The sequence below is a fragment of the Vitis vinifera genome, chromosome 16 (genome assembly GCF_030704535.1).
Source record: "Vitis vinifera cultivar Pinot Noir 40024 chromosome 16, ASM3070453v1".
Classification (NCBI taxonomy): Eukaryota; Viridiplantae; Streptophyta; class Magnoliopsida; order Vitales; family Vitaceae; genus Vitis; species Vitis vinifera.
In genome coordinates, this window is record NC_081820.1 from 2036532 (window position 1) to 2050758 (window position 14227).

A 14227-nucleotide genomic window follows, 5' to 3' on the forward strand; every position below is an offset into this window, starting at 1 on the left:
GAAAATCAATTATAATTAAACTTAGTTATAAATTTATAAATTTTAAATTTATTTAATATTTATATAATGACAAAAAATAAATAAAATAAATTTTAAATGTATATATATATATATATATATATATATATATATATATATATATATATATATATATATATATATATATATATATATAATTTATTGATTTTGAATTTATTTTTTATTTTCTTCCACTTTCCCTCTCTATTTTCTTTCCCTTAGGTTCTAGAAACCAAACATCGTCGAAACGTACCAAGACAAAAAATGTTAAAAAAATGATTTTCTATTGTTTAATCTTTATATAAAAGAGTTAAATAAGTAAAATAAATAAATAAAAAGTTTGTAGTAGTATGTAAAAATACTTTAGTAATTTAAATTTATTTTTTATTTTCCTTAATTTTTTATTGAGAAAAGTAAGTTTTAACTCACTAATTTAAAAAAAAAACATGAACTTTTATAAATTAGTTTTATCTTCATCAATTTAAAAATATTTTAAAATACATGCATTTTTTTATAAGTTAATAATTATTTCATAAAATACCATTTTAGTTTATAATATTAAATAAAATTATAAAAAAAAATATCATTTTAATTTGATAAAAGTATCTTACAAATAAATATATTATAATTTTTTTTATTATTCAAATCATTGTGAAAATTTTCTCTAGGATCTCAAATGATAATATAATCTTTATAATTCCCTAATTGATAATGATTTTATATCCCATATTATAGAAATCTACTTATCTTATCATTTTTTTTAATAAGAATTAAAAAAATAAAACATTGACTCTCATTATATTTCCAACTCATTATCGATATTTATATTTTCTACTGACTAAATGAAAGTTAATATTTTATTTTTATATTTTTATCTTTAAAATTTTTTTAGTTTTAATTGTGTTAGCCCAAGGGTTCTTCTAATCAGGTTTTGATGATAACAAATCATGGTTAACTCACTAATTGATTTGAATTATAAAGAATTTCAAGTATTAATTTGGAAATTCATCAAATGACCTAATGGATGCAATATCAAGACTTTTGGAATAACTTTAATCATAGAAAACAAATGCAAGATGAATGCATGGGTGCACTTAGGATTTACATATCATTTCATGCATTTTTTAAAAATTCGATTTATTATTTGAAGTTACATTTCCATCAAAACCCAATTTTTATCAAATGAACCTTAGGCAAATCACTTCAAAATTGACATATTAATTTACCTAAAGACCTTACCTAAGTGTTAGAAGATAAAAGGTTAAAAAAAGATAGGTTTTTGGGCAAAAAATGGTGAATCAGTCGAGGCACTGGCCAACCGGCTCAGATCGACTAAGGTATCGGTCGACTAGTTCCCTCTTCCCAGTCGAGGTACAGTCGAGGGGTGCAAAAAACACTATCTCTCTTCCAATAGCCTTTCCTTCACAATCGAGGTATTTGCCTTTCTAATCGACCTCCTGTAGAGGTCTAGTTGAAGGTAACAGTCATATATCAAGTATTAAATGCTCTAAATAACTAGTGAACCAGTCGACCCCCAACTCGATCGGGTGAGACTGCTTTTTGGTTTTATTGGTTCCCAAGGTTATAAACCTATAAATATTGAGCTCCACTTCATTTATGAGTAAGAGAACACATGTATTTATTTGTTTACTTACTTGTTCTTACCTTAAAAACTCTCATTTATTTTCTTGGTGCATTAAATCCCATTTGCATATCCTTTAGTACACCCTTGTGATGCATCATAGCCTTGAGTTGTATTTGAGTCTTTCTTGAGTTATGTTGAGAGATTCATATCTGTTTAATTGATTGTTAAAGTTTTAAAGTGAGTTGAAACTTGAAAAGATTGTGTAAGAGCCCATTGAAGTCGGAATCCAATTGTAAAGGCGATTAGAAGTTTGGTTGAAGTTTCAAGTTAGTAAAACCCTCACTTTATTAGGAGCTTGAGGAGAGTGGACGTAAGCAATAAAGTGTCGAACCACTATAAAATCTGAATTTAATTTCTTTAACTCTATCTCTTTATATTTGCTTCTCTTATGCTTAAATTTGTTATGTTTAAAAAGATTTTTTTAAAAACTCAATTCACTCCCCCTCTTGGGTGTTTTTTTCATCTAAGATTAGCCTTTATTTTCTCAAATATATATTTTAAATTTTTTAAATTTCTTATTTTATTAATCTCAAATCAATTCTCATGATAAAAAAAACTATCAATTGCTGTTATTAATCTGCTACGTAAAAAAATCATTCATGAAAATAATTATTTAACTTATAAAAAAAATGCATGTATTTTAAAATATTTTTAAAATGGTGAAAATAAATTTAATTTATAAAAGTTAGGGTACTTTTTGCTAAATTTTTTAAAATTAGTGGGTGAAAACCCATGTTTTCCTTTCCTTTTTTTTTTTTTTTAATCTCATTTCTATTTTTTTTTTTTCCTTCACATTTTCCTTAAGATTGATAGGGTGTTTGTTTTTTTAGATTGAATAGAAAAAGTCAAAATATTTTATTTTTTCTATTTCATTGAAAATAATCTATTGATATCGATCAACATAACTCAATTGAACCTATTGATAATAAGTTCACTCTATTTATGCTGATTGATATCAACAAGTTATTTGTAGAGTTCGTTTGATAGTGATTCTATAAAACACTTTTAATATTTCTAATATGAAATACTTTTAATATCATTCAAATGTTATAAGTACTAGAAACGCATTTGAAAATCACTCTCAAACACTCTTAGAGCTCGTTTGAGAGTGATTTTAGAAAACGTTTCTAGTTTTTCTAATACTTAAATGATAAAAATTTTCAAGTATTAGAAATATTAAAAGCGTTTTTTAGCATTATCGTCAAACAGACTCTTAGTTAAATATAAAAAATCAAATATTTTATTTTTTTCTATACAAATAAAAAACAAATACCACCTAAGTCTGGTTCCTAGAAAATTTGAGGGAAAATGCAATGGAAAGAAAACAAAAAGAAAAAATGAAATGAATGAAAATAAAAATAAATTTAAAGCCAATGAATTATTTTTACATGTTACTTAAAACTCATTTCACTTATTTACATTATTAGATATAATGATTAAATAATCTTAAAATATATACATTTCTCATTAATCTTAATTACATTTTAATTTATTTGTTATTTTTTATACTATGAGAAAATTATGAATATGTTTGATAACTAACTTCGAAAACAATTATAAAAAGTAGTTTTTGAGAATAATTTTCTAAAACTATTATTTGATTTTTGTATAACAAAGTTTGTTTTGAAATCTAAAATGTTTTTAATATTTTTAAAAATAATTTTTATATTTAGTGTTTTATGTTTAATTATCTTTTATGTTTGTATAATTATTTCATAAAACAGTGCTCATCAAACAAATGAAAACAACATAAAAAATTAAAATATGTTATTTGAAAACGTTTTGTTTTATCTTAACCGAAAATATCTTATTTTTTATCAGAAAACAAAAAATAATTTTTAGGTATCAAACGTATTTTCTATATTTTTGTTTTAAAAAATAGAAAATTATTCTAAAAAAATAGTTATAAGACAAATCATATTTTTCTCATACATTTTTTTTTTATTTCTTTAGTAATTTTTGAAAAACAAACATAAGTTTGAACTTTTTAATTCAGTGATAAAGTCTTTAGTTCTCTAATTTTTAGATTTTAATTTTTTTAGTAGATGTTTGGCCGACTACATTTTTATTCTATAAAGACTTATAGAAGGCAGGTCAGAATCTGAGAGTAAACGACGTCGTTTCCACGCGCAACGACTTCCAAATCAGTTGCCTTCAGTTTCAAGGCACCCACCAGAAAAAGGTGAAGCCAATATTTTAATAGCTATTTTCTCTATGATTTGATCGATTTACTCTGTTTGGTTGCTGAGAAAACTGTGGAACGGGAAAGAAAATTCTTCAACCTCGTTTTGTAATGCCGTTTTTGCCATATTTGGAGCTCTGTTAGATTTTATTGATTCCTTTCATTTTCTTTCTCACCAACAAGACGTGAACAGCTTGCTCTTGAGATCTGGTAAATTAGATTCAAAAATTGGATTTCTTTTTTCTTTGCTTTTTTGTTGTTTGTTTGCTGTGAAAAGCGTGGAAAAAAATGGATAAAGATCTGGCCTTTTTTACCGGGGTTTTGAAGGTTTAGAATAAGGGGTTTTCTCATTTTGCATGGTGCTGTTTGTTTGCTGAGAAAACTGCGGAATAAAAACGGAAATCTTACCTTGTACCTGATCATGTTATTTTTTGTTTCCTTTCCGGACATTCTTTTCGTTTCATCCCTTTTTCTCGCCGGCCGAGCATGAAGGGGTTTCTCTTGTGATTTCATTCTGGTACATGTGGTTTTTTTATTTTTTCCTCATTCCGTGTAATTAATGGTTTTTTTGCCGAGAAAACTGTGTAAAACAGGAAAAATCTCACCTTTTGCATAAGTATGTGCCGCTTTTTAAGGTTTAGAAATTAGGGTTTTTTTTTCCCTCAGCTTGCATGTTGCTTGTTTGCTAAGAGAGCTGTGATGAAAAAAAAAAAAAAAAAAACCTTTTCCCAGCAAACAAACTGTTAACACTATCTGATCTTTTCTCCTCCGCCATTTTCTCACCAACCAAACCTGGAGGGCCTTTTTGTGGTTTTATTTTGGTAAGGAGTTCTTCAAGGTTTAGAATTAAGGTTTATCGGTGATTGTTTTCAATGAGCTTTGTTTATTTGTTGAGAGGCAAACCAAGAAAATTTAAATAAAAAAAAAAGGGAAAAGGCTTACATTTTGAATGATGATGTTCTTTCCTTTTTCAGTAACCAACTTAAATAATACGATTTTCTTCCACCCCCCCCCCCCCCCCCCCCCCCCCCCCCCATCTGATTTTTTCTGGTGTTTGTGAAATTTCAGGTTTGGAAGTGGGGTTTTGGAGATTTTGAAATTAGGGTTTTTAAAAGGTTTGAGGATTTGGAACTAGGGCTTTGAAGAAGATGAGTGACAATTTGATGGAGAAAGTGAGTGCGTTGGGGGAGCGCCTCAGGATCGGAGGGGTTGAGGTTGGTCGAAAGATGAGTGAAGGAATGAGCTCAATGAGCTTCAAGATGAAGGAGCTTTTCCAAGGTCCAAACCAGGCTGAGAAGATTGTGGATGAAGCTACTGCTGAAACCCTAGATGAGCCTGATTGGGCCTTGAACCTTGACCTGTGTGACATGATCAATAATGAGAAGGTCAACACTGTTGATTTAATTCGAGGCATAAAGAAGCGAATAATGCTGAAGAACCCTAGAGTTCAGTACCTGGCTTTAGTGTTGCTTGAGACTGTTGTCAAAAACTGTGAGAAGGCGTTTTCTGAGGTGGCTGCTGAGAGGTTGCTTGATGAGATGGTGAAACTTATTGATGATCCTCAAACCGTTGTTAATAATCGAAACAAGGCTTTGATTTTGATCGAAGCATGGGGTGAGTCTTCAGATGAGTTACGATATTTGCCTGTTTATGAAGAAACATACAAGGTATATTTATAAATGTCGGCTATTGTTTTTTTTCCTGTCAAATTTTTGCTTGTTTTGTATTAACTTTTGATTGGATAGATTCTCTGTGGGCAGAATGTTTATTCCTTATAGAGTGAGGAGCTTTTTGAATCCTTACAGTCATGATTTAGTGTTTATTCTTATAAGAATTCTGATTGATTTTATTTTGCTGAGAAAATGAAGGAACAAAAAAACCTGAGAAGTGGGTCTTAGATTTTACCCAAGTTTTAAGAAAATAAAACAATTCCCTTGACTGAGAGCCTTGTAACTGTTTGGTCTCTTCAGACTTATTTATTTATTTATTTATTTCAATTTATTCTGACAGCCAATTATTTTTCAAGAGGATTTCAAATATTAGACTTGGGATTTTCATGTCTTTCTTTATTATTTTTTTGCTCAGTTCCTCAGAAGCCAATTGGTGTATTGAATGCTAGGAAAGAAGCAGAACTTTTTAAGCCTGAAATAATTGTCTGCCTTAGTTGGGGCGATTTTTCCCAAACGACATAAAATATTTATATTTTCATGTTTCTTTGTTTTCCCTGTCCTTGTATCCTCAAGGTTAAATGGAGGATTGAGGAATATGTTAAGAAAAAAATATCTTCTAGGTTAAATTTGGCAGGAAATGGGTTTCCATGTACTTTTTCTGGATAATGGCTTCTGCAGTTGGATGGGTTTGAGCTATGTTTGATCACAACATGCACAATGTACTATTTATGACAAAATAAATTTTTATATTTCTTGAGCAAGAAGTTTGGAGCTGATATCCATTTGACCTTCTCTCGTATGTGCCTTTTGTTTTAGAGTCTGAAATCTAGGGGTATTAGGTTCCCTGGTCGTGATGATGAAAGTTTGGCCCCCATATTTACCCCTCCCCACTCGGTTTCGGCTTCAGAATCAAATGCCAGTCTTGCTCAACAGATTCAGCATGATACTCCCATTCACAGCTTTACTCCTGAACAAACCAAGGAAGCATTTGATGTGGCACGAAATAGCATTGAACTTCTGACATCAGTGTTATCATCCTCACCACAACAAGATGCTTTAAAGGTACTTTCGTTTTATTGCAACAGTTGGCATGTTTGTATTTATGTTGATGTGTTGACTCAACCAAAATATGGAAATTACAGTCTGTGACTGACTTGTGATATAAGATGAAGCCCATACTTTTGGTTGCTTGCATTAATTTCTTTTAAGGTTATTATTGACTTGCTCAGATATGCTAACCATCCGTTATGTTGACTTTTCCTTGGGCCTTTGTCGTTTAACAGCTACCACTGAAATTTTTTAAAGAAAATTCACCTTCTGAATTGCATTGTGGGCTTTTTTACTTTGATTCAAGAGATTATTTAGTCCATAAAATGAAATATATGCTTCAGATAAATGACTGTGGAACAATAACTTTGGTACATATGCAGGACATGGAATTTGCATGGTGATATATTAACATGAAGTGTTACTTTATGTTCTTGATCTTTATCATAACCAAGATGTCAACACCATGTAGCTCTGATGTGTTTAGCTTATGTACAAATTCAAGTTGTAGAATGCAAGCTATGCAAGGCACATTGTTGTAATTCTTTTTTGGCAGTTTATTTTGCACTTTGCTCTGGAGCTGACATGCTTATGAGAACTGTATCTTTGGGCATATGCAGGGTAGGACCGTAGGACATATCCACAGCAATGTATCTGCATCAATGGCTAAACTGCATTATTTTGTGTAACTGAAAAAATTAACAACCATGTGGCTCTGGCATGCATAGCTTATTTATAAATTCAAGTTTTAGAACACAAACTTTGTAAGACACATTGCTGTAGTGCTTTTTCTACAGTTCATTTTGCACTCTAATGTAGGGACATGGATTGCTACTTTGTTTTCTTGATTTTTTAATCAACTGATTAAAATCTTTGTAGCTTTGGCGTGCTTAGCAGATTTCCAAATTCAAGTTGTATGATGCAAGCTTAGTAAGATGCATTGTTGTGATGTTTTTTCTGTTGTTTATTTCCTATGTGAGCCACATATATTGTCTAGATGTTGGCGATTGATGGTATTTAAATAGATCAGAATGTTTTTGTTTTCGTTTTTAATCTCTTCCCACTGGTGAAATAATTGTTTGAGATTGTCAAATTTGTCAGCTTTGTGGCAACAAAAAGAAAAATCAAGATTTTGGCAAAACTATATACATTTTATATTTGCAATGTTCAAAATTATAAGAAGTTTGTAAAAGGAATGTGAAATGACGTATCACACTGTCCCAATCTTAAATCTTTTCTTGCTGTTTGTGCATGCCACCTTGTTAGTTTAGATTGTATAGACAAGTAGTTTGGTAAGAATTATATAGTCAATATTATTGAAAAAATGATCAATTTGGTTTGTAGAAGAAGTTGGCAGTTGTATAACTATCCGCAAGGTTGATGTAGATTCAGTGACTATTTAATATTTTATTTCTATAGTGAAGAATTTGAGTACATTCCCTTATGGGCTTGAATTCATCATCGTTGTAAACTATGGAAGATTTTTTAATCTATTGCACTGGAAAAAAAAGGGTGAATGAATGAGTTATATTTTTTCTTAAAAGATATTCTGCTTAAATGTTAAAATACCCTGGACATGCCCAAAATTTAAAATAAATTTTGGATTCCTGCAGGTGTCAGACTGCAGTGAAGTTGTTGGACACTTCTGTTTTGTTTTAATATGGGGAAAAAATATGATTATATGCAAAAGTTGTAATGAGAGAGAAGGAGCCCATGTTAACACATGCTTTATCTATATCTATAAATAAGTATACTTACTGGCATGCCCTTGTTATGTCCTCAGTATGCCTCTTAATTTCTTCCAACATGTATCCAATCTAGGTTTGAGAGGAATGACTAAGCAAAAGGTTTAGCATGCTAGCACCTTGGGTCAGGTTCAGATTGACTCAGATTCATGTCCATCTACTCTGCTTCTTATAAGAACGATTTTTCCTTCTTCATACTTCATTCTTGTAGCAAATTTGTTTCTTACAAACAATATTAAGAAAATTAACTAACAATATTAAGGAAATTAACTAACTCTATTATGGATATCCTGAATGCAAAAAACAAGGTGTGACTAGTGGCTCTGGGATTTTTTGTTGTTATCTTTGTCCTGTGTCTCTGCTCTAATGATTTTGCTGGATATAATGGAAAATACATGAAATATGTGTAATGTAAAGATGAAATGCATATCCATAAAATTTTTTGTATGATAGTATTTTGTCTTGACAGTGATCTAGTTGAGAGGCTAATTCCTGGTTGAGCTCAAATTAACAGCTCAGCAATATCATATATGCTTTAAATTGTGTGGAACATTCACAAATATTATTTTCAAGTGGATTTTGTACCCATCTTGAATCCTGATATTACATTACATTTACCCTAAAACTATGTTGAAATTTGCAAGTGTTAAAAGTGTTAAATTGTTCTTTTGACTCTTATTCTACAACAATATGATTATAGTTTTTGTTCTGTGCATATTAGTCTTATCCTTAAAGATAAGAAGCGTGTGTTTATTTGCTCTTCTTTGGTTGGTGACCTTATTTGGCTCCCTGCTGGGATTCAAAGTGAGGGTGTGTTGCATTTTTACTCCAACCATTGCCATTTGAGCCAGGCCTCAAGGAAATTGTTCTAGGGAATTATTTAATTCAATATTGACAAACTTTTTCTGTAAAAGAATTGGGCTACAAATATTTCTCAAATTTTTTTCTTGGAATCAATAGCGGTGAGAGAGTTCACTATCATAAATGGATTCTTTTCTTCCCATGGGCAGGATGACTTGACAACCACACTTGTACAACAGTGTCATCAATCACAATTCACTGTCCAGAGCATCATTGAGACAGCTGGAGATAATGAGGCACTGCTTTTTGAAGCCTTGAATGTGAATGATGAGATCCAGAAAGTTCTCTCCAATTATGATGAGTTGAAGAAGCCCTCAGTAGTTCCACCTGAGCCAGAACCTGCCATGATACCAGTAGCCATTGAGCCTGATGAATCACCTCGTTGTGCAAAAGAAGATTCCCTGATTAGAAAACCAGCAGGATCTCGAGGTGGGGCTCAAGGAGGAAATAATGATGAAATGATGGATGACCTTGACGAAATGATCTTTGGGAAGAAAGTTGGGGGTACATCAGAAGGGGGGCATGATGCCAAGAAGCAGCAGTCACCAAAAGATGATCTCATCACATTTTGAGTTGTCCCAAACAAAACTCTCTATATAGAACTTCTTACATTGTAGTTTAGTACAGGGATTTGATGGTGCTGATATCAGGCCTATTAGGTGTTGATGGCACTCATGTTTGATGCTTAAAACATTTATGACCTGCATAAACAGGATTTGGTGACTTTTCCTTCGAATACTATTTTCATTACTTCCGCACATTTGTGTAAGTAGCTCTTGTTTGAATTCCACTGAATAATTGCTTGACTTATTATATAAAGAAAGATTTAATATGAGCTTATTTACTAACCAAATAGGGTTCTTTTTTACATGTGCTTACTTTTCTTGTCCTTGGTTCCCCAGATGGCAGATTAAGGGAAGTTAGGAAAGAAAAAGACTTTGAGGTTAAATTTGGTGGGAAATAGTTTTTTGTTACCTCGGTCTGCATATGAAGACATCTTTTTGAAATTATATGGGTTTACATAAGTCGCACTGGAAAATTTTATGCTGGTATGTGACATGTACAATATACTGTTTAGGACAAATGGACTCTCTATATCTTGAGCAAGAAGTTTGGAGTTTATATTCATTTGGAATTTTCTTATACGAGCCTTATGTTTTAGAATCTACAATGGTATTAGGCTCTCTTATTGTGATAATGAGAGTTTAGCCCCCCTAAGTTGACCCCTCTCCACTTGGTTTTGGCTCCAGAAAGAAATGTCAATCTTGCCTGACAGATACCAAGCAATACTCCCATTCATAGCTTTTTGCTTGAACAAACCAAGGAAGCATTTGCCGTGGCACAAACCAGCACTGGACTTTTGATAACTGTTTTATCATCCTTGCCCCAACAAGATGCTTTGAAGGTACTTATGTTTTATTCCAAGAATTTTATTGCTTTTTATTTCAAGAATTTTATTTTATTTATATTTATGTGGATATCCTGATTTCAGTGAATTGTGATAAATGAAAACTACAGTAACTTGCGCATGATATGTGATGCATGAGATCCTCCAACTGGTTTCTTGCCTTTAAAAACTATGCCTGGACATGTCCAGAGTTTTAAAATAAGGTCTTTTATGTATATACATCCAACAGGTTCTTTTGTATATATGGGCTGCATGTAGATGGCAAGTGTCCAAATTACCCTGAAGTAGTTGGATGTTGATTCGTTTTAGCATGGGAAAAGAATATAATGCTAAAATGAGAGAGGAGGCTGTCAACAAATAGATAATAAATCAATTTGTTTATTGGGGTGTTCTTATTGTGTCCTTGTTATGCCTTTTAATAATTTGTCCTGATTTGTGTAGCACTAGAATGTTGCATGAATTAAATGAGCAAATAATTTGAGCATAACACTAAATGGGTAGGTTATGATTGACTTAGATTTGTGTCCTCCTATTGGCTTCTTAGAATGAGGGCTTATCTTTCTTCGTACTTTATTTATTTCTCATGAATTTATTTCTTGTCATACAATACATAAACAATTAGCCTACTCAATTGGGGATATTCTGTTTTGGCTTTTGTGGACATAAGTGTTGGTGTTGAATGCTCCTGTTGATTGATAATCGGGGAACCAAATCTGTAATCAAGATATTTATTAGATGTGTTGAAAATCATTACAGGTTGCATTTAACTTACTCCTCGTTTGGAAGGGCCTAGAGTCGTGAGTGTAGATTATATTTTACAGTGTACATCCTGTTGAAATTCAGAATGAAATGGTGAATGTGCAAAAACTTCTCAAAAGAAAAGATTATAGTCTTGATTTAATATTTAATTGCATGATTTGCAGTGGCATGGGCATTCACTGACAGTGATCCCTAGATGTTTGTGAAAGCTCAAATCATCTGTCTACATCAAAATCCTCAGACAATAGAGTTTATTTGCCTAGATCCATAACTCAATGCTATGAGGATGATGGATCACATACCTATATGTGAGGTTTTGGATATCATAATTTTCATGCCTGTCTTTTTCAGTTAGTTTTTTCTCTATTTTTTTCAATCAAGTTTTCAGGGAGGTTTATTATCTACACAGCCTTGGTTGCTGTATCTGCTATGCATCAATAATGGGTTTATGCAACAATGGCTTAGCTGGACAGCACATCTTGGTTTTTTTTATTTTTATTTTTTATTTTTTATGGAGATCATATGTTATCATGTCATCAGGACATTTATGGACTAGTAAGACAATTTTCTGTCAGTACACTTTCTGGTAAATTTAATTTCTCTTTTCTCCACCACTATGAAGCTTTTGATATTCCTTCTATACTAAATGATCTCTTTCATTTTCAACTGAATGAAGGCCCAGGTGGAAGTTGTTCTCTATATTCACATGGTAATCGGAAAGGATATTAAAAAATGCTCTCAGAGTGTATCCGCAAGAGGAGGCAAGCCTATTCTACAGCCCATTCTTCAGGGCAATCAGCTTTTCTCATCAGAGCCATAGCAGTGGAAGCCACTTTACAGGATGTCAAGGTTTTCGGTATTGCCTTTATGTACAATACAAGTTGAACTGTGCAAAACCTGATCCTGATTTTGTGGTTGGTTTCTTATTAAAAAGGAAAAAAGTTGTCATTTGGTTTGCATCAAATTTGATGTTGCTATTGTGCATATTATTGGTAATATTTTCTGCTAAATTATTTGATGCCACATTTCTTATTTGCTGATTAAAAAAATCCTGAATGGACTCAAGCCCCATGTGCTTTTAGCATAAGGATGAGCTTGTTGCATTCATCATTTGATTCTAAATGATTGTCTACTGTATATTAGATCATTGTGAACAAGAATGAAAGCTAGGAAGTACCAGTTATGGGCGACTATAAATTAGATTGTTTATAAGCAATGTTGTTATAGTCTACACATTAACTTTTTATCCAAGATTTTCAATAAACAACTAAAACTTTGCAGGAGCAGAAAAGGAATCACAGAAGATTACGGTTAAGGATGAGCGATCCTTCAAAGAAAATAATCAGAGAACAGATCCAAATCAGAAAGGCTTGAGAGACCTGCTATCAAAGAAAACCCAACCCTGCATTACTGGGAATGTTACAGCCTCTAAACTCCTCCCTAGTTACAACCCTTTCTTGGCTTGGGTGTTGGCTTCTTGGTTGCCCCATCTTGCAAGTCAAGATGCCTCTGCTGGATTCTTAGAGACAAGATCTGTGACCTCCCTTTTAAGATACCTGAGGTCTCAAAATCCAAGTCCTCGCCATCTAATCCAAGTAATAACAGCTAAATTACTCTCTCATAACGTGTCTCTGCCTTCTGGACCTAGCCCAATGCAGAAGTTCTAATGCAATCATAATGAGGAATTTTACTTTTTAAGTTTCATGTGATTTGTTTTGATGTCAGAACCTGGAAAAAAATCTAGTTGAGTAAAAGAGATGAAATTTTCCTGGCATGAATCTTGAGATATGAGCCCTACATATGCGTGTGTGTGTGTGTGTGTATATATTCTTATCCCTTTCCGCTTCTTAGACATATTGGTATTAGTATTTAAAGAAGTTTATGGGCTTCTACTACTTAATATCCAAGACATGTGGCTTGTGAGCACAGTTATGGGAGTTCTTTCAATTATGTTCACAAATCTTTGGAAAATGCAATTTGGTAGGAAACCAGGAGGAAGCTTTGACATAATAGTAGATAATTAGCAATTAATTAAAAGCTCTGGATGTTTAACTTTGTTGGTTTCTGTGGTGCAATAATAAAGTGGAAGACATGTTAATAGTAAATTTCATTTAACCTCAAATTTTCGGTGTTTGCATATGTATGATATCAATGGATGCACATTGTCTCCTCTTTGCATCACAATGCCACTTGCGAAATTGGTTATATATTGCTTTATGCTTCATTCTTGCAGCACACTTTGATTAGTCTTCCTTACAATGTTGGATATTGCATACAATCTCTTTCTGATGCTTCTAGGATGCCTATATTTTATGTTTAGATGCTGATTGGATTATTTGGTATTACTGTAGAAACTCGATATTGTAGGCCTTTTTGTTGAACATTACAGACAAAATACTCCTCATTTTATGACAGGATTAACACTTCTGGTTTTTGATTTAACTGAGCATTCTAACCCTTGTTGGTTGTGACTATACTGATTGAGCTTTAAGCTCGATCCCTCTTATAAGAGGTTAAGAATGAGGATATAGGGTCTGATAATAGAGTCCTGAGAGGGTCTTGGCACTGGTGAGCCGAGTTTATTAGCTTAGGTCTTGTCCAGTCTTCTGTTCTCAGGACATTTAGTCCTCCCTATGCATGGTTTTTACTTTAATTTCTGTTTGGGAACTCTTGATTCATATTATTGGATTGTATTCATTCAACAATGAGATCTGTGGTTTTGGATTCACACTTTAACAGTTAAATGGTTGTTAAGATAGTTATTCTCATTCATTTTGTCTATTAAAGTTATCTGTTAATTAGGCAATTATGCCCCTTAGGTTGTGGTTTCATATCGGGTTTAGGCTTAATATAAACCCATGACCTTAGTGGCACACTCGACTCTTGAGCACT

General features: G+C 32.3%; 1 protein-coding gene across 4 annotated transcripts; it reads left to right on the plus strand.

The window, feature by feature from the left end:
• Positions 1–3719: 3719 nt before the first annotated feature.
• Positions 3720–9926, plus strand: LOC100263154 (TOM1-like protein 2). 4 transcript variants are annotated; one of them, XM_002275055.5, is made up of 4 exons: positions 3720–3845; positions 4914–5512; positions 6332–6577; positions 9318–9926. In XM_002275055.5, the coding sequence occupies exons 2-4, from the start codon at positions 4994–4996 to the stop codon at positions 9738–9740; spliced, it is 1188 nt and encodes a 395-aa protein (XP_002275091.1). In that variant the 5' UTR covers positions 3720–3845; positions 4914–4993; the 3' UTR covers positions 9741–9926. The 4 variants fall into 4 exon arrangements, with proteins under 4 accessions (XP_002275091.1, XP_019081745.1, XP_010662111.1 ...); XM_019226200.2 differs by having other exon boundaries at positions 3772–4362; XM_010663809.3 differs by having other exon boundaries at positions 3800–4055.
• The last annotated feature ends 4301 nt before the right edge of the window (positions 9927–14227 follow it).